We start from the raw sequence: 21,729 nt of genomic DNA, 5'->3' as shown, positions 1-21,729 counted from the left end.
CTTATCAATCCATTTTAAGACTGATTGTTGTGCATCAAACTATTAATTATTATCTTTACTATTTTTCCAGTAAAGAAGTCTGTCAAGCTACAGATATCATAATGTGTCCTATATGTGATAAATACTGTCCCTTCATGAGGTTGTCAGACAGCTGTGTTTATGCCAAGGTATGTTTTGAACTATGCAAATAGAAATGCTTTCCTGGTAAAAGCATTAATTTTGCCTTTTGCATTTGTCTTTAGTGAGCTTGGGTAGTTGAAATCTTGAAAGAGCAGATCAAGTTCAGCCAATATTAACATTCACTGTCTTTTACCAAGACTTAGTGTGGGTTGTAATACACTTTGCAATTTGCACTTAAGAGATTCAGCAGTCCCCGAGGTCATGTCCTAGATGCATGTGCTACGATGTCCTTGGCATCAGACTTTATCTTATGATCCATCCTTTCTATGTGGCTCCATAAAACTAATGCTTTGGGTCTGAAATGATGCTCACGCATGGTGTTGCCAGGGGGCAGTCCCAGGCCAGGCTGCCAAGTAGGCACAAATTATCACAAATTGATCACACTATTAATATATGTATTCCTCAGGTAACCCACCTTTTTGACAATGGAGCGACTGTCTTTTTTGCTGTCTTCATGGCGGTATGGGGTAAGTTTTTGTTTTGATATTAAGTAATTGCACAATCTTCTTAAAGATTGTGATGCAACATAGGCCTTTGTAATTTCTAGCACTTTTTTTTTTCAAACACTGAGAAAATCAATATAGGCTTGATTCTTTTCTATTTCTGCAAAAGGAAGATGGAAGTGGTTGAAATCAGGTTTTTATGTGATAATTTTGATTAAAATAAAAACATGAGTGCAGTATGTAGTGTCTATGCAGATAGTTATATTCTGGGGGGTGGGCTGTAACTGGTTTTTGATCTGTTGGCTCTGAGGCCTTTTCTCTGTTACTGTTCAGGGCTTCTCTTAGCTTAGGGCAGCTTAGTCTAGTGTCTGTACTAAAATGAATTAATGTATTGTTTTTCCCACCTTGTAGAACAGCAGGAAAACTTAAATATATGTAAGCTGGTTTGCCATTCAACCAAATCTTCCATTTACTTCATCAGTTTTGTTTTAATTACAATACATGTAAATCGGTTGTAATTAAAGCAAAACTGGTGAAATAAATGTGAGAGTTGAGTGACAAATTGATCCAAGAGTGGTCTAACTGTTGCCATGGAGGCTGAATTTTGCCCATAGGACAATTCTATTTCTGGCTCAACTATTCTTTGTACTGTGGTCTTGTGAGCAGAATTGAAGGTAAGAGGAAACAATGATTTCTGGCAGCACAAAAAAATCTTTCAAATATGCCCTGAGCATGCCCAGACTCTTAGCTGCTACCATGCCATTCTGAGAGAAGGTTAACACCTTTAGAAAATGGCTCGATGAGGTGCCTGAAAAATGGCATCCATCTCACAGCTCCAGGTGCTTGACCTATCCTGATTTAGCCATCGTTCTCCTGTTCTTACTCAAACACCTCCAACTGCTTTGGAAAGATGTCCAAGTAATTCTTGTAATCTCCATTTTAAATTGCAAATCTCTTTACTGAGGCACAAGAGATATCCAGGAGGCAACATCAGAGCCATCAGAACAACACAGGTTCGCCTACCTGTCTGTCTCAGTTCCTTGCTCCAAAACTCTGTTTTTGTCTTAGTTAACTGATAAAATTAGGTCGTATACTAATCAAGCCTATTCATGCCATTTCATGTAATATTGACAGTGTTAAAATACCACAAGTTACATTAAGGAAAAAATCCACAGATTTTATGTTTCTCCTTGGTATTTCAGTGTTGTTTTAGAGCTATACCAGAGCTGAGGATCACCAAAAATTTAAAGATTTTTTTAGATGTTTACTCAGCTTTTCCAACCTTGTTCTCTATGTGCTCACTGAAGTTGAAAATTTCCAAGACAGTTTAGAGGCAGGGACTTCCATCTCAGCTGAGAAAATCAATGTGTTAACACTGTTGAACATTTATGTCACTGTTCCTAACTGCTGGTGAGCGTATCTTTGGAGCGCAGCTTTTTGCACAAGTGCTTTTGTTCCTCCTTAACAGTTACTGATATCAGGAAATAGCTGTGCTTACAGCACTGCACCTGTCTTAGCACTGCCCAGAGCCAGGGCTGTAGGAAAAGCAGCTCTAAGTAAGGTGAGTCCCTCACCTAGGTAACCATGCCTGGTCCTGCCTTGTGGTTGCAGCCTGGGAGAAGGCTGAGCAGGTTGAGCATGCCTGCCTACAAAATGTTGCAGGCCTTCTCTCTTTCCTGTTCCTGGTTGACAGGAGCTGCACCTCACTCTGGTTAGCCTCTCCTCCCTTCCCCTCCAGAATCACTGTTAGACTCCCAGACCCAATCCCCTCTGGGGATATCTCCCCACCAGCCTGCCAGGAGTGGGAAATGCGCTGCCCATCCATGCATCTCCAGAACATAAGCCCACAGAGAGATAAGAAAAAATATATCAAATGCTGCCCTCTGCGTGATTTGGCTAGTGGAGAAGAGACTATTGGACAGTGTCTGAGGTGAGAGACTTCCCCACCACTTTTGTTGGCTTACACCATGCTTGTGAGCTTGTTGCCAAGAGGGATGTAGAGGTAGCAACAGGACGGAGGTTGTGAGTGTAGGGTAAGAGTTTGGGGCATGGGGCGGTTCTGTGGCTCCACCAAAACTGTAGTTTCTTAAATAAGACTTTTCTGAGACAACAGTGAAATTGTGGAGGTATTTTCCACACAGTTAGGGCTAAAGCAGCTTTAGAACAAGGAAAGCTACACTTCCCAGGGGTTTTCTGGTACTGTTTTTATGAGTTGGCTTACCGTCTGTCTTAAATGGATTTTCAAGCTGCAGTAGGCCTGCTGGCAGATGTGGGCATTACCATCATCTCAGCAAATTGTAGGAGAAGAGAAGAAACAACGATAGCAGTTTGACTGTGGAAATGTTTTCTGTCAACATGAAACAACTGGCAAGTGCATGACAAATTGGCTGTAAAAAGTTCAGCCTTCTAGATGGTTCAGCTTGACAGATACTAGCATACAAAATAATGATGGCAGTGATTTTAAATCAAGAAAATGAAAGCAAGACAAGGCAGCTAGAATTGTGTTACCTCTTTAGCCTGAGCTTAGCCACTGTCTTATTATCTAAAGTACATTCTTGACTGTCTGTAGAACCATTCGTGAACTCCCATCTTGAGGGAGGAGCCTCAGCCATTTGCTTGGGGTTTTCAAAACCAGGCATGAGGTGATCTGTATGGTGGTTTCCTTCCTTTACTCTTAAAGACATGTTTAATTGATGGACAAAGTGGGTTGCTCACTTTTAAAATAGAAATAAAATACTTCTCCAAATGATGAGCAAACTGCTTTGGCTAGGCTAGGGAGAGGAATTACAACAAATATCAGTATGGGCTGCCCAATTTGTGGAATGGCAATGAATCTGGCTGTAGGACTCTGAAGCACAAGGACCCATCTTTTACAGTGCTTCACTGTGGGGTAAGTGGGTCCCATCAAAGTAAGGTTGGAATTATCAAGTGCACTGGGAGATAACTGGAATAGAAACACACTTTTGTCCAAAAAATATCTTGACCCATCACCTCATTTATTGTATTTCTGCCCAGTTTAAGCAAAATTTTATATAAGAAGTAAAAGTAATTGATATAATAAGGAAAAAATATGATTTTACTAAGCTGTACCTGAAAGACATAAAACAACTTTCATTTTAGACTGACGTAGCAAAGGACAAAATATAAGACTGTCTTTGGTACACAGGAGGAATTCACTGGTAGTTTGTATAAGCTTTCCTGTACTGGAGATTCTGTTGAAAGGAAAAACCCTTTCAAAAGGATTGAAGCTGAAAATCTCTGTGGTTTATAGGAAACAGTAAGTCCCTATAAACACTAATGCATTTTTATTGGTGAACAGATTGTTGTTGATGCTCACTGAGGTGTCACCATCTCAGAAGCTGGAAAAGAATTCTTCCTTTTGAGAATCTCTAGTATTTATATTTTCCAGATGTTTAAAGCTTTCAAAAAGAGGTGAGCAATGGCAATTTTTGTGTTTCTGTGCTAGAGGGAAACACCTACACTTTGCCCTTTATGTACTTCTTGAGATATGTTGAGCTTGATGAAAAGGTAGATCCCATTCCTAGGAAAAACTCCTCTCTTTTTACTGTCTGAATTGGATTCTCTACCAAAGACAGAAAATGAAAGAAAGATGTTTGTTCCAAATATATGTTGACAGTGAAAGTGCAAAAAATGTCATTCTCAGAGAAAAATCTAGGTAAACTTGATAATTAGTTGACTCCCAACATGTTGCCGTAGAGCCAGATGGAATTTCAGCTTTCCCTTTCCCAGCTGAAGTACTGGGGAAAGCTAGTGCAAAGATATCGCTATCTAGATGTTTCCTGAAGCTCAGTAGCAAAGTTCTGTAACTGGTAACTGTCCAACAGGAGAGTCCAGCTATTTATCATTTCTTATGCTTTGCTAGAGACAAGGTGGGCTTATGGTAATTTCTCTGTCTCTATATATCTTTGGGAGACTAAGGGACACAAGAAAAGTCCTTTTTGAAATTTCTTCTTGTCTACCTGGAAGCCTGTTTCCTCTGATAAAGGAAGTAGCTTTAGAACACTTGCTGAAAGTTAAGGGGGGGGGGGGGCACGGGGGGGAAGGCCTTCATGAAAAATTTAACACTTTTTTCAGGCAATAAGAAATACCAACATAAAACATTTTTTTCTAAATATATCAATTAGAGACTACTTTCCTACAAACCTTGCATCTACCGTAAAACATTCACATTGATCTGCTCTCTAAGGAGACAGAATTTAAGGACATTCTTCAGCAACATTCCTGGTATTTAGAATATATTCCAGAAGTCAGATGCATATAGTAAATGCTGTTCTGAAATACAACAGGAACAGGATTTCTGAAAGATCAGGATTAAACTATTTGCTGCAAGAGGCCATTTGCTTTACTAGATAAAATCACAGCTTATTTCAGAAGCATCTGAGGAAATGTTGGCAAGACAGCTGTTTGTACAAGTGGATGCTGAGGACTGAGCTGCAAGGTTGAGCTCTGAAGCAGGGCAAGCATAGTATAGAAAAAGATAGCAGAAGACCTGGGAGTTAAGGCCTATAAGAAATTCAAAATTCCGAGCAGGATTTTTGGAGAATTCTTAGCATCTGGTTTAAACATACCAATTGGAAAATGGGAGAACAAAAAGTACAACCGTGTCCTGTTGAGCTGTTAAAGTCAGAAAAGAATGCTGAAGTGTGATACAGGGTATTAGTGATTACTTGACTAGAAAAAAAGCAGAGATATTTCAAAATGCAGTATGTTTCTAGAAGACCTCAGTAGTACTGTGAATCAATCAAGGATGGTTATTTATAGCACAATTTTAAATATCTAGCAAGGGAAAAGTGCATACTGACCTGGGTAGAGGAAGAAAAGCACAGCACAGTAAAAGCTAAAACAGCACTATGCAGATCATCCTATTTGCTACTTAATGATTTCAAAATAGCTTTCTAAAGAAGCTTCAGTAACTGAACAAACTTACACTGACAGGTGCTAAATGTACTAAATACTCCTCACCCCAGGTGTGTGCAAAAGAAGAAAGAAAAGTATGGTTCAGCACAGACTTATCTGAGAGGTTCATGCCTGTGGACTCATACACCCATTTGAGTCCTGCTTCCAGCTGCTTTTTGGAATGGAAACAGACTGGTAGTAATCAATCAGCCTTGTTTCTCCCAGGTCTCCAAAAAGTTCAGGGCTGCTTGTTTAGCCTATACAAAATAATTCAATATGAGTTAATATGAGAGAAGCAGCTCCACCAGAAGACAAGTCAAGGAATGAACACTGTGGTGTTTCAGCAGCAGTGGAGCCTGGTTAGCACTTACTAGTTTTGCTGATCCCAACCAATCATACTGACATTGTTACAAAGAGTCATAGAAACATTAGGCTCAGGAGATTGAACTTACTTTCTTTATTAGATTAACTCAAAGCAGCTGGTTACCTGGTGTAACATAACTCCAGCTTTCAGGAAAAGGATGATGTGATATATGAAAAAGCCTTCAAACCAAATAGCTGCCCCTTTAAACATGTTTTTGATACCTTACCTTATCTGCTCGCAGTGTTCATTTTCTAAGAATATCTTAGCTGCATTGGCTAATACATTAAAATATAATAATTCTTACTAGCTAAAAATTCACTTTCACCAAATTGATATTAGTGTTTAGTATCATGTTGCATCGCTATCAGTATGCTGCAGTAGGGCAGATAGTCTGTTAAGGAGAGGCTTTTAGGACTGGATGTGGAAGGTATTGCCAGGCGATTGTGACACTGTTACAGCTGATACTGTGCTAGTTCATGAACAAAGAGGTTATCAGCCTGGTGCTTTTTAGTGAGCAACAAAGGGAAGAGCCAAACCTCACAGCGGTAGAGGAAGCCTCCCCATTGATTGTGTTAGCTTTAGGCAGCTTCTACAGTCTTTTAACAAAACAAATCAAAAAACCTTATATACCCATAAACAGGCCCAGTATTAATCCCCACAATATGAACACATTATTTAATGACTGAGTGCTTCCTTAATTGTTCTTTCCATCACAAAATGGAAGCATAGTCATGTAGAGGCATATTACACCATCTTGAACTCTGTCAATAAGGGCTGTACAGCACAATGTTTAATTGTCAGATATTAATTCCACACCACATATACACAGTCATGTAGTATAAAAGAAATGGGCTGGATTAGAAAGGTGTAAAACAAAAGTTCCCATTTCCTCAGTAGTACTCTGCAGATTCACACATGCGAAAATGTGCTTCCTCTGGGTTCCGCTTTCTGTGTACTGTAAATGGTCTTCAAAAAAGGAAGGTTACTGGTTAATCTACAATAGCTCACAGAGACCCTTAGCTTCATGAGAAATCTGCTTTATCTAGTAATGATGACTCACAGGAACAATTTTATTCTTGAGAGTACTTCCTTGGCTAGTTAGAAATGAAACATTCTCATTAGCACTAAATGAAATCTGTAAAGCCTCAATCATATTTGAAGCACACAAAGTAATCCTTAGAAAGCAATGCTTTTTGAAAGCAGTTTTGATCATCAGCATGATTTGCTGTTCTAAGGAACCCATTTATGCAAAGAAATTAAAATAATGTAACAGCTTCATTCAACAGTTCTTTGATAGGTATTAACATTTTCTTGACTTAAAAACATTTTCGTAATTTTTTTTCTGTTTGCTGCAGCAACTGTATTTCTGGAGTTTTGGAAAAGAAGGCGAGCAGTAATTGCGTATGACTGGGACTTGATAGACTGGGAAGAAGAAGAGGTGTGTATAAAAAAAATGTACTCTTTAATCTTTAATATGAAAAGTTTTGTGTAAAAATGTAAGCATGTTTTTCTTTTCTAAATATTTTAAATTCATTCTTCCAATCTTCATAAAATAGGAAATAATCATTTTAGATAAAAATTTTTACTTTTGAATCCAAGGAAATTCTTTACAACACAGGGTACTATTCATTTTGGCAAATGAGCTTTTATCTATCATTTTAAATAGCCACTAAGAATACTGATGGAGAAGAAATCCTTGTGAGGCTTGTACCAGCTTCTGAACATTCAGGTGCTGGTAACCTAAGTATACTGCGCTGTGGAGAGACTGAGGGAGATGAACCAACTCAAAGGATTTAATTCATCCTCTGCTGATAGAGAAAGTCCCCTTAGGGAGGAAACTAAACAGCAAAAAATAGCCTTGACTTTTTTTCTGTGGTGGTTACCAGAAAGAAACAGCATGGTTTTGGGATGGAGAGCTGAGGTCTAAGGTTTTTTTTCCACTAGAAGGTTTTATTATGCAGGAGAAAAGCAAGATTCAGTGGGTGTTGCATAAAAGCGCTCGAGAGGGATTTGGACATATAGATGTCCACAGTTTGCTCTCCTTCCTCTCCAGAGACTGTCCTGAAGGTCTTGGAGGGACTGTAAGAGGCTGCTGTTGTGGTCTCAATGCTGTTGAACTTCTAGATTTCTGCCTCTGTGGAAGAATTTCTTTTTCATTAATCTTGCCAGCAGAGAAACAGACTTCTGACTTACAGGATTTTTGTCTCTACAAGGCACTGTAGTTCAATGAACACATGAAACTGTACAATTGCTCATTTGCTAATAGGATTATTTTTTTAATGCTTAATGACTAAGAAAATAATCCAAGAACATCACAGAAAATAACTTACACAACTAGAAATTGTTTTCTTTGTAGCAAAAGGAACATTATCATTTGTGCATATATGCTGTCAATTCTTGGTGACACTTCAGGACTACTGTCGTAAATTTAGAAAATACTCTAGTGCTGATTTAACTCTCCTGAGATTAGCAGCCTGCTTTTGCCAGTGCTGATGAGTTACAGAGGGACCACACCGATGGTCCTGCCTGACATTCAAATACTGGTCAGGATCGACCTGCAGTGATCATGGCCCCTCATGGCTGGTTGCAAAAAAGCTACTGCTGCTGCTGTCAAGAGGCAAAAGAGAGATGCCATTTCCAAGTCAGGATTATAGCTCAGTGTCCCCAGAATAAGAAGGAGAATTTAAACTAACAAATATACAAGGAGGAACAGTATGAGGCCCTTTTAATGCTTTTCCCAGGAAGCCTGGTCTTGCAGATGTTTATAGTTTGGGATGTTATGTATCTGCACCTTTCACCATTTAGTCTAAGTGGATTTGGGATTATGCTGATTTATAAAGCCAGTCTACCTGAATCTTCTATGATCAGTTCATTTACAAATACTGAATTTCCTGGTAAGGTTGTCCTTAAGTGATGCTGTGGTTTTGGTTTTTTGTTTTGTTTTGGTTGGTTTGTTGGTTGGTTGCTTGGGGGTTTTTTTCCCATGTAATAATACTAAGTGATTTCTGGCTGCTGTGGTAGTGCTTGAAGGAGGCTTTTGCTCAGGTGTGAGCACAACAGCTTCAAGCCCATTCAGGACCACTCCCCATTCTGTTCCCCTCTCCTCTTTATGCCCAAACCTTGCTGCTACTACTCTTGCAGAGCCTGGAGGAAAGCGTTCCCATGCAAGAGTCACTCTTTTCTTTCTAAGCATTTTTGGGAGAGCATTAGCATGCCTATGCAACTAAGTCTTTAGCTGAAATAAACACTGAAAAGACCAAAGAGAATACAGTTGCTACATTTTTCCTCTTCCAGTCAGAGAGCCTGAAAGAGCTTCTGGTAGTTGAAACTATCCTCATAGAAATATGGTGTGTTTATTTCATGATGTCTATCAAATAACACTATTTTTTTATAAGAGGTGCTTACGTTCCACAGGCAGATTATTTCAGTTTGGGCTTCAGGGTGACACATGCATGTTGGTAATTTTCAGAGGATTTCTGAATCAGCAGACCATTCCCTGCTGATGGCCAGCTGGTCTTTCTCACACCAGACTTTTTCCAATGAGCTCTGTCAACAAGACCTTGGTCAAGTGCCCTGGGGCAGTGGTGAGTGTAACTTCTCCAGACCTATTCCTTGCACCTTCTTACAGTTCTAGAGGGAGTTTTTCAAGTCTTTACAGCAGGAGGTAGCAGTCCTTTCAGAAGCCATGTGCCAGAAGGTACCTTTCTCTCCCAAGTTAGAGGTTAAAGATGCCAATAGGAGCTCAACTGGCTGCTTTGCAAAGATTTATGTGACCAGTCATCAGAGCATCAGTATCTCATTGGCATTTGAGGCATCAGTTCCTCCTTTGTTCAGCATTCAGTGAGATCTCAGGAAGGTATACTTAGAGGTGTCTTTGAAAATGCTCCAGCTGCAAGTGCCCATACTTACTGCACAACTCAAGCATGTCCTTGCTCTAAGGTTCTATGGACCATTGTCTCTTCCTCTTGAGTATCAAATGCTGACCTTTTCCATTGGCACTGGGGTCTTTGCAGGACTTTGCCCCTGAGACAGTCACACTTTGGAAGCAAGTGGCCCAGGTGAGAAAGCATTGAGATCATTTCCCTGTTCTGTGGTTCGAAGTCCACCTCTTCACTTTGCCATTGCCTTCAGCTGCAAGCAGGATGACCTGCAAACCGCAAGCTTTGCAAGGAGACTTACTTCTGGGGGTTCTATCAATCTGATCAAGATTCAGATTTTCGGTCTTTTACAAATCCTCTTTCTACATCTGAGCTATAGAGGACAATATATCCTTGGATAGAAAGGATAGGACTCCTGCAAGAATCCAGTACTGGAGGGACTCAGAAACCTCCTGAAAGAGAAGGATATATTTTACAAAGAGATTTAGAGTAGCTCTTTTAGTGCAGAAAGATCTGGCCTAAGGCAGCACATATTAATCCATACTTGATACTCCTGAAATCAGTATGGTTTCTTCTGTGAGTAGAGAGTTGAAATGATCCATATTTGAGAAGCTGGTAGGAAGGAGAACAGTCTGTTTTGTGTAGATTGAAAAAGACACATCCTGTTGAGTTTGATCATAAATTTGTACATGTCATTGAGATGTCAGTGAGAATTTTGCCTCCATAAGGTGAAAAATTTTACTCCTACAGTGCTACTTTCTAATAAAATCAGTGCTAATTAAATTTCCTCTCTATGTTCCATTCAGTTATCACTGGAAAAAATCAGCTGATTTCTTTTATTAGTTATTTCAAAGAAATCAATTGAAGACTTCTAATTGCCATTTTAAGTCACAAGCTTTTGATAATAAAGATTGTTATTTTTATTAACATTATCTGCTATGTCTAGCTTTTGCTTGCTTTAATTTTCATTGTCAAATTGAAAAATTAGGCTTTGCTACAGAGGGAAATTTATTAATTCCTGCCAACAATAGGTGGGGGGGGCAGGGGGGGGAAACATTTATAAGGCTTCCTATCACCTCATTAACACTTCTCTGCTCTAAATGAAGAGACAAATGAATGAAACAATGAAGATGATGGGAAGCAGAATTGAAGTTGTTCAGATATACAACCTTGTGAATTCCTCACTACTTTAGATTTTCACCCAAAGCAATCATGCAGCAGCCCCTGCAGTGTCCAGGTCACCGAGCCTGGGGACATGAGCTGAATGTGTTCTGACTCTCTCAACCTGCATATCTGGATTTCCTTTTCTTGTAAATTAGGTGCAAGGTGGGAGACATGGAGAGTAACTGGGTCTTGGCTGGGCATACAACAAGAAACCAACCAGAGTTCCTGGCACTCTCCATTGAAATATGGCTTCTGTTGCTGTTTACAGCGTACTTTTTCCTTTTTCTTCAGTGTCACTTTCTGTCATTAAGCTCAGACAGATATAGTACTGGTCACTTCCTACCCCAAGCTGTGCTTAGCATTGCTAAGTGTCATTAAACAGGTATGAAGGTTCATGTCAGAGTTTCATTTTTGTGTAGAGGGTATCTGTAAAAACAGCACTTGCATTATCTGAATTGAGTGGAGATCGCAGGAGATACCTAGATGCATGGATGGGTGGATATGACAAGGACTTCCCCTTAGCGCAGATTTTAAAACATAATCAAACCTTGTCTTAGAGAAAGCTGTAGAGAAAAAAGGGTTTCTTGTACATGACTCTGACTCAGTAAGCCAACTGGCAGAGCCCTTGCACAATTTACAGGGTGTCATTCTCAAGCATCCTGCTTCAATGCTATCACACTCTGGCCTTTTGCTTGTCCCTGGGAACACAGGGATACTAATTGCAGTGTTTCTCTTGCTAGGTTATGGTCTGCTCAGCAGCCTTCAGCCCTGATATGACAGGAACAGCTTGAGCAAGGTAGAATAAGAGCAAGGTGTTACCCTGCCTCCACAGAAACATGTCTAGCCTTTGTATATAGCTAGTGTAGGGCTGATTTCCTCAAGCATGTAATTAGTAACACAGGCATTGCCACTGAGCATACCTGCCTCAGATTTTTAATGCTATGTTACCAGGTTGCTGCTTGAGTTTGGAAATTAACTGTACTGAGAAAGTGCCTTCAAAATTCGAGAGAATGAGATGTAACTTCCCCCCCCCCGGGAAGAATTTTATTAAAAGGGTGTAGAATTTTAGGATATCTTATTTTTATTAACATTCTAAATATTTGTATGAGCAGTTAACATTCACCTATTTCAATGCAGTCATTTAAGGTCCAGGTATTTACAACTTTCAGTCAAAGTTAAATTAAATGCAGTTGAAGGGCTGGAAGTGACTGAAATTGGTAAGCTGGGTTCTTGGCATTTATAAAGAAATACACAGCAGAGACCTGGTGGAAAAGCTGCAAAGACAGTCCATAGCTGCCTGTGTGCTCCCTTGTAGCCAGTTTACCATGGAGCAGTTCTCCAGCATGCATCAGAGCATTGTAAAACTTGATCTAATGTAAATGTACTGCCAGCAGCTGTGACAGTTCATCCTCACAGCCTGGTGCTTTGTCTCATCTCTGACAGCATCTCTGATGTCAAACTTGGGTGAGGTGGCACAGGATATACAGCTGTTGGTGAACATCCCAGGTGGCAGGGTGGTGGGGTAGCCCTACTACAGCTGAAAAATGTGAGGTCTTATTGCAACTAAGGGTGAGCCTGTCTTCTGACAATGCTGTAAACAGATGTAACCAAGCCTCTCCCCAAGAAACCCCAGGTTTTATTTCAGAAGAGAGTTTTCATGGCAAAGCAGGACTTGATATTTCTGCTGCTGAAAGCTGTTCCTGCTAATAATATTGTCCAAGCTGGGAAGGGATTGAGCAGTATTAGATGGCATGATGGCAGCTTCTTCAAATGCTGAGAAACTTCTTTCTGATAATGGGAAGGTAACCAATTACCTAGCAAATGGCAATTAGTTTTGGAAAAAAGTTGGTGGTTTGTTTTTTTTTTTCTTTTTTTCTCTGATGTAGAATTCCAGTATCTATAGGATAATACCAGGCTGGAAAACTCTGTGGTATGAACTTTAAAATGATTTGATTTACAGTCATATAGTTTCAAAAGGCATTGTCTAGATGACTTTACTAATTACTTCCAATATGTTTTCATGTGTACAGTGATTTATTCTAGTCCCCATGAAGGACACCTGATTTCACAGCTCAGCTTTTATAGTAGCTGTACCACCTGCTGAATTCAAAGATGTAATTCCCAACAACAGTATCTGACAAATGAAGTTTCCTACAGAATCTTTCCTACCTGTGCTGTATGTGAACCTTGTCTGTCTGTTCTTTAGGAGGAAATACGTCCGCAGTTTGAAGCCAAGTACTCCAAGAAAGAACGAATGAACCCCATATCCGGGAAGCCAGAGCCTTATCAAGCATTTGCAGATAAATGCAGCAGACTCATTGTTTCTGCATCTGGAATATTTTTTATGGTTTGAGAACTTTTATTTATTTACCGCTGAAAAAATACAAAATAATATTACCTCTGCTGAGAGAGTATGGATATTAGATATGACTGCTTGAAAGTGAAATAAACTCTAGCATGTTCACCACAGGCTGAAAATCAATACATAGAAAATCACCTGAGTTTCTTAAAGTGCTACACTAGTTTACTCTTCATTGAGTCTCACAGATAGTTAAGTCTTTCCTTCAAGGCTATACGTACAACACTATGTAGCAACACACATGCCAGAATAGTGACATTTTCACATTTAGGCTCCAGCTTCAGCTGACGGAACTGGCTCACTGGTTTACTTGCCTTCCCTGTGTAGACAGTGCAGAGTGCTGGGGAGACATGCCAAGGAAGAGGCAGTTCTTCGCAAACTCTACAGAGAACCTAGCTAAGGTGCCTTAATGATGTTAATATGTCCTGGTTTTTCAGTGTATTGAGGAAGAAAGGAAAGAGGGTTCATACTCCTAATGCAATTGAAATGGAGAAACTGATGTTACTTGTGTAAAATGAGACATCTCCCCACCTTCTGAAGTGCAAAACTAAATGCAGCAGCGAAATCTCACCTAACAGAGAGATACATGCATTTCTGCTGAAATGCCCCCATCCTCTAACTTCACTGAAGCTGTTGTTACTCACTGTTATTCACATGACAACAGCAGTGGTATGACTGGTCTTGAAAACACAACTGGCCTCAACTCAGACCCTTGTGGAGTTTACTAGGGCTTTTCCAGGGGGCTAGAAAATTAGATATATGTGTATAATTTCAGGAGCTGTGGAGAGCCAGGTAAATGAGCTAGCCCAGCAACTTTGTGTTTGAATGAGATGTGAGGGAACAGGGCAGAGGGCTTGCAAGAAACTAATGGCTTTAAAATTGTCCAAAGCAATCTTGGACAAGAAAGGCAAGAGCATTTTTGAGATGAACTGTGCTCTGGTATGTCAGATGAATGGACAGAGAAACATAGAGAAACACTGGGCATGAGGAGTCAGGGTACTGTCTGGCTCAGCCCTTGAAGACACTTAGGTCTGCTCAGGACTGCAGTATCTGCTCAGAACTGATTCTACACCTGCAACATTTTGCATATTTTCCCTATATATAAATATTATTTTTTTTTCCTAAGGGGGACAGTTTTCACTTCCTACCTTTAGCAAACGTCATTAATCTTCTTAGCCTAGTGATAGATCTTGCTCAAAATGCCAGAGAGAGTAGCCTTGCTCTGAATTGCATGCACCACAAATTGTCTCCATAACAGTCCTTGAAACAGGACAAGGATTATGTTCACTGAAGATATTTTTTACTGTTGGCATAGCGTGGGCTTCCAGTGAGTTAGAAAAACTCTGAATTTTCCCCCATTCAGGTAAAAATATTCCTCAAAAATTATAGCTTTAAGCACAGGAGATATATGCTTACCAAAACTTCAAGCTAGAGCAGTTCCCAAAATTTCATGGCATTGACTCTCACAGTGCAGTTACTAATACACCTGGAACCAGGTTAGTGTTTCCCTGTTAACAAAGGAAAGTGGTCCTTCCCCTCAACACTATGCAGGGAACCCAGAGAGAATCCTTCACATTCATGCACACTTTTTCTTCTGTACTGGGATTATGGCAATCAGTGTTGTAAGTAATAAAACATTAAACCAGCTTGATTAGTATTCAGTGTTTTCAAAATAATTTTGCCTATTCAATTAGCTTAGGTATATTTCTGGTTTGATAGGTTTAAGCTGTCTGTATGTAACTCTCCTTATCTAATAAGCCCTGTGTCAGAGTTTCTATGAGATGAGTCACCCAAGCTAATTCCCAACTGTTTGTCCTTTAGATACCTTGCTAAACTGTGACGTAAATTGGTCACAATGGAAAACAGTTGTCATTTAGTACTCAACTGTTGCATATAGAACATCAAGTAATTTAGCATCCTGGCTCAGCTGCATGGCTTTCACATTATAACTGTCACTTTTGCTGAAAGTCTCATCAGAGAAGAAATTACAAGGGCAATTGAATTTGTTACCTTGTTGAGGTATGAGGAGATAGAATCTTTCCAGATATCTTCCCTAGATAGAATCTTTCCAGAACTGTAGCAAGAAACAACTTGCTAGAGTACATTGTCAGGGTTGTTGTTGAGGCAGTGCTTACAGATGGACACAGTTTTTCCTGTAAGTGTGAAGTCCATCAGAGCACAAAATCCATCCCAAATGTGACATCATCAAGTTGGGACATCAGCCTGGGACTAGCCTTTGCACATTGGGGAACATGCGTGTAAGGAAAACTTCTAATTCCCAGAGTTGGCAACACTGTTTCCCATATTAATACTAAGGAAGAGGTACATTTTCAAGAAAATGTTTAAAACTAAAGAGTATTTTAATATGATTTCAAAGATATTTTTGACTATGGAAAATAAAAATGACTTCACAATAAGAAGAATATTCTTGTTGAAACCTTTCTCTGAAATCAAAATGGATGTATTTTTCAAATCTTGTTTTGTTTTAGTTTTCAGACTTGCAGGAAGAAGTCAACTCCTGTTCTATTGAATGTTTTCAGATTCTCCTCTCTCTCTCTTTTTGGTTTTGGTTTTTTTTTTTTTTTGTGTCGGTCCCCCCCCCCCCCCCCCCCCGCTTTAGATCTGTGTGGTGATTGCTGCTGTTTTTGGAATTGTTATTTACCGTGTTGTGACTGTCAGCACTTTTGCTGCCTTTAAGTGGGCTTTAATCAGGAATAACTCTCAGGTTGCAACTACAGGGACTGCAGTGTGCATCAACTTTTGCATCATCATGCTACTAAATGTGGTGAGTAAAACTAACATATCCAAAGTTATACCTGAGCATCAGATCAGCTTGCAGACCACTGAGTGCTTTAGGTTCCTTTTCCAGCAGGAATGGAATGTCTTGCTAAGCCAGACATGGCATTATTGTTGATGGACATAAATGACTGCAAAGTAATGTACGTATAAAGTACAATTTCAAACCTAAAACATAGTGAAAAGCACGTTTGAATGTTCTAAAAACATGTCCATACTCCTGTTTTAACCTCTGCCTGTTTTTTCCTTTCGTATGTTTGCAGGTTTCAGTCTATTTCATTAATATCCTCCTTTTTAATTAGTGTTTTGGTTTATTTTTTTTAAATACAGTGGCCAATCTTAACTCTTACCTGTACTAGTTTCAGTAATTCCAGCTTCAGTTTTCACGATAGTTTACCAGTGAGGATATGCATATACAGACATAATGTCCATTTGTAGGAGAACTTCCTTGGGCTGTAAACTTCACAAAGCTTCAGCAGACATGACTTGTTCCATGAGTTGCCTATGGCCTTTGCCAAGATACACCAGAGACATGGTCTGGGTGCATTGTAGGGGGGCTGGCTAAGGTCAAGCTATTCTTGTGAACTAATTTGGAACTAGACTTGGGGCAAAGACAAAAATGGAATTTCTATGTGGTAACAGTCCCAGTAAGACAGCATAATATAGATTAGATAGGGAATGAGTGTCGTCCTTCCATCGAGATGCAGATACTTCTGTATATTGCTGTGATAGCAATATGTCTTCCATTAGTTGCTCTTGCCAAGAGGTATATGGCCTTTTAGTATCAGGTTTTTGTCAACTGACATTATAAGAATGCATCTCAGGGAGGAGGAGGAATCAGCCTACAAACCATCCAGGTACTGGAGTCAGGGTGGGGTATCTCTATCCACTCAGAAGGAAGCATCTTCTCCAAAAAGCATGTTAGGCTTTGCTCCAGCAGATATGCTGACTTACTTCCCAGGGGAAATATGAGATGTTATTTCAGGCCTGCACATTTTCAGGTGCTGGACTGGAGACTGCTTTCTTTTCTGTGCAATACCCAAGCCTTTTCATAATCTAAAAATTAATTTTAACAGCCCCTCATTTATATAGCAGGAAATTCCAAGAGGCTTTTCTGCAGGACTTCATTTCTCCCCTTGGCATAGGCAAGACTGTATTGGTGGCTAGGACAATCTGTCAAGAACTGTCGACTTTCCTGTGTTTTCCCTAATGTGGGTCTGTATGTTGAGAAAGGACAGAAAGAAGAGGTGGAAACTATTATTCTGTCTGAATTAGTACCGAGGGCTCTTTTCTTTTATGTTATTTTGATTTATTGTTTGTTGTCTGCAGCTTTTAGGGGTTTTCTTTAATCCACCTAGAGCACACAATAAGCACAAAAGAAATAAAAAGAAAACTAGATATATCTATGTCAGTACAACATCCATTTCCAAGCTCTCAGTAAAAGTCATTGTGTATGCAGTGAAGTAGCAACAAAGAAATACTGCACCAAAAAAAATTGCTTGGTTCTCAAAGAGTTTTACAGCTTAGAGAAATTTTTAAAATAATGGAAAATGGCTTGAAGGTGCCTTTTGAGAAACTTTGTTTTACTTCATAAAATACATCAAATAAGTAGAGCACTGCAAAGGTGGATTGTTTAAGCTTTATACTTATTACCATGCAATAAACACAACAGCCTTAGATCTGGATATAACTCATGGAGAAAAAAGATCCCCAAAATATGAAACCGCAGGAGTTTTGCAAAAGACTTAAGAACAATCCCTCACTTCCCATGATGGATTAATGTAGTTTACCAAAGGACAGTAATGAGATTTCTCTGGGGAAAAAGAAACCAAACAAACCCCCCAAAAGAACAACTTTTTTCCCCAGGAGCAATTCAGGTGTGACTCAAGAAAAGTAGCAGGAGAGCAAGTAAACATGCAGTAATAAAATCTGAATGGACCTAGATGTGTATAACTGTAGGGAATTCACTGCTAGGAAGCCTGGAAAACTGCCAGTGATTGTGGTATGAGATGACAACCTCTCTAAGCATCAGGGGAAAGGTCTAGACCACAAGTAACTTCTAGACCGGATGCTCTGAAAGCTAGGTACTTAACACTGACACATTCATCATAACAAAAAAAAAAAAAAATCACCTTCAAGCATAATGTGTCTCCCAGATAATCCTGCAGCCTGACCTGGGAACAATCATTAGCTTTACCTTGGTTAATAAAAGCTGTTAATTCCAGTGATATTGCCCATAGAAAATATGAACACAGAGCAGAACATGATCCTAAACATGGTGCCTTGGGACCAGTAGCGATAAACAGCAGTTGCAGATAATTGGATACAAACATTGTTAACAGAACCTCTAACACGGTCTTTACTGTTCCAGGAGGAACAGTGACAGAATACAGCTTTGATACCCGCTTCTGCAGAGCAACAAACATTTGTAAAACAGTACACTCCCTGCTGGGATCAAGATATAAACCACCCAGATATTTAGCACTTTTACAGTTACCCTTTTGAACCTAGAAGAAACCACCTTTTTCATTACTTGAAAGAAAACTATTTACTCCAAAGGCAGCAAAAAGCTAATAGAAGCAAGAAGTAGTTGTTAACATGGATGAGATAATTCAGGATGACTTCAGTTCTTAACCAGACAGTTTGATCTGTAAATTGTACATAATTCAGTTTAAGCAAGAGTTTATAAGGATAACTGAAAATGAGAAGAAACATTGCTGATATGCACTTTAGGAGTAAGTACTTCAGCCTGAAATATGAGGAGCTTTGTAAGCCTGTAGACATCAGTGAGTTAAGGACATCTAGCGTTTTGTGGGACCAGGATCCAGACTCATTTAAAGAAAATGGAAATCATTGCATTAATTTACACTAATACTGATGGTGGTGGTGATGTACTTCATAGGTTCAAAGCCCCTTCACAAATACTAATTGTGAAAGCCCTCCAAGTTAGTTTTTGTAAGCTTTATGAACTTTGCAGTCTCCCAGAGATTTTGAGAGCATGGTATCTGCTAAGCACAGAAAGTACCACTTAAGATTTGTAACAGTGCCACTAACTAAGAGTAAGAAATGCGTCTGGTGATGGGGATTACGAAAGACTTTCTCTGAAGTGACCCTGTTTCCCCAGTATCTTCTCTTTCAAAATAAAAAATAGATCCCAAACAAAACCAAAAAGCCCAAAATACCCAACACACCAAAGCATGCTCTTACTAGGGTGATTTTTTTTTTTTTGTGAGATAAATGTTCCATACGTAGCTAAAACAAAACTCCCAGTTGTGCTATTGTTCTGCTTTGGTTTTTTTGGAAAAGTTTTCTCACGCTTTTTCACTGTGTATGTAAAATAGGAACAGTGACAGCAATTTTTTCTCCATAAATTGTGGATGAAAAAAGCTTAGTATAAGTTTTTAAAATATTACTGTTCCTTGTTTGATTATATCATTATTGTATTATTACTATATAGTTTTATTATCATCATTATCAGAACATCACAGAGACTATCTGGATGTCAGATTTAACATATAATGAGAGCAGTTACTCTACCTAGAAGCAATTCTTTATTTTTGAGCTGGTCACATATCTAAGAGGCTGTTTCTTCTCTGTTACAGCTGTATGAAAAGGTTGCTCTTTTCCTGACAAATTTAGGTAAGCAATGTTAAAAACAAAATTGAATGATATTGTACTGATTTTTTTTGGTCCCTATACTGTGATAGCATTCATACTGTCTGTATAAATATGAAAAATCCTGATTAATTTGCAATCTATAGGAATAATGTTTTTCTGAAGTTTATAATAAAGGAGTATATAAACTAAGCTATAGTGCCATTCAATCAGTGGTGAACAACTATCGCCCACCTACCATGACTGATCCTTGTTCCAAACCATTATCTTTTAAGAACTTAATAAAATTGTAACCTTGGAAGAAAAAACATGAGTTTTCAGAGAGACTGAACACTGTGGTGGGTTGACATTGGATGGACGTCAAGTGCCCACCAAGATGCTCTATCCGTCCCTCCTCAGCAGAAAAGGGTGGGAGAAAATAAGATGAAAAAAACCATGTGGGTAAAGATAAAGGCAGTTTAATGAAGCAATAGCAAAAAGTCACATGTGCAGAAGTGAAGGAAAACAAAAGATGTTATTCTCTACTTCCAATCAGCAGGTGATGTTTGGCCACTTCCCAGGAAGCAGGGCTTCAGTACACATAGCTGTTGTTCCAGAAGACAAACGTCACAAATAATGAATGTCTCCCCTTCCTCCTCCTTTCTCTTAGCTTTTACATCTGAGCAGACATCATATGGTACAGAATATCTGTTTGGTCAGTTTGGGTCAGCTGTCCTGGCTATGTCTCACAAGATCTTGCCCACCCCCAGCCTGCTGGTGAGGACAGGGAGAAGGCTGGAGAAACAGCCTCGATGCCGTGTGAGCGCTGCCCAGCAGCAGCCAAAACCCTGGTGTGCGGTCACCCCCTTTCTAGCTGCCAATACAAGCACAGCGCTATGAGGGCTGCTGGGGGGCTCAGCCAGACCCAATACAAGCACTCACAACCCTTGGGTTCTGTGAAGACTTGGAAATGGGGGAATCATATCTGGAAACCAAATTCATGGCTTGAAACATGTACTTACTGACTATCAAATATGTGTCTTTAAAAGGGGCAGTAATTTGGAGGCAAAATAACTGATTTATCAGCTCTACCAACATCTAAACTCTAATGATGTTCTGAGTTGGAGTAAACTTTTCAGCTCACCTATAAAGGTGATCTTTATGCTAGAGTAAGGACATGTTTTCTAAGGACAGCACGTACTCTCACTGCGGTAGCAATAGGCTAATCACTCATATATCCATGGTTCATGCAGTCTCTGGAGATCCTAATCATGCTGGAAGATTGCAGTAGTTGGCAGCAATTGGCAAGGGCTCCTTGGTGTCAAGAAACCTGAAATGAGACTCTTTCTGAAGGCCTATTAAGCAAACCATATTATGACATGTGTAGAAGTGGTTTGAGGAAATTGATTTGAGCTTCTGGATATCTCTGTACATTGTTGATGTTCACTAAGATATTTTTGGACCAGATGGACAGTTTTTTGTGTCTGATCAGAGGAAACACACAGCTGATTTTAGCTAGTGTCAGGGCTTTTCTACATCTAGGAAGTTATAGGTGATATGTTCAAAGCACATCTGTGTAAGACAGCATTTTTTTCTGTTGTTTCTTATTAGACTGAGAGTCCTCATTTGTATGCTGCAGATTTAAAATATTTTTGCCATCCTGTACCCATGGAAAAGATACCCCCTAGTTACAGCTGAGAAATATGACTTTCAAGTGTGTGATTTGCACAGGCTATGCCCTTTTACTGCCTGTAACACCCTGGGGACAGTAAGATACGGTCTAGAGACTTTGAAGTTTGATTACTTTCTGGCAGGTTGTCTAGAAGGTAGGTCTGCTGCTTGTAGCCTGTGCAGAAAGAACATGTATGAAAACTCAGTGGGTCAAACTGTTCTGACCATTTTCAGACTGGATGGCCCGAGTAGCTGATTCCATTTGAATGATCTTTATCAGCATAATAAGCTCAGAGCTGGATTGACAGCAAAGCTACATTCAGGACACCCTTCTTCAGCCTTTTCATGACCTTTTTCCGAGCT

The 21,729-nt window shown here is 39.5% G+C and overlaps 1 protein-coding gene across 5 annotated transcripts in view; it reads left to right on the top strand.

Moving 5' to 3' along the window:
* ANO4 (anoctamin 4) overlaps nt 1-21,729 on the top strand; it is a 198,186-nt gene that overhangs the window by 149,981 nt on the left and 26,476 nt on the right. For all 5 annotated transcript variants that reach the window (XM_056341686.1, XM_056341687.1, XM_056341683.1 and 2 more), the window contains 6 exons: nt 71-167; nt 587-647; nt 7,260-7,342; nt 13,153-13,293; nt 15,926-16,090; nt 19,704-19,740. In XM_056341686.1, the coding sequence (XP_056197661.1) occupies nt 71-167; nt 587-647; nt 7,260-7,342; nt 13,153-13,293; nt 15,926-16,090; nt 19,704-19,740 (584 nt within the window). The remainder of the gene's footprint in view (nt 1-70; nt 168-586; nt 648-7,259; nt 7,343-13,152; nt 13,294-15,925; nt 16,091-19,703; nt 19,741-21,729) is intronic.

Source organism: Falco biarmicus, chromosome 5 (genome assembly GCF_023638135.1).
Source record: "Falco biarmicus isolate bFalBia1 chromosome 5, bFalBia1.pri, whole genome shotgun sequence".
Classification (NCBI taxonomy): domain Eukaryota; kingdom Metazoa; phylum Chordata; class Aves; order Falconiformes; family Falconidae; genus Falco; species Falco biarmicus.
The sequence above is the reverse complement of the archived record's forward strand: the minus strand, read 5'-3'. Positions and strand labels throughout refer to the sequence as shown.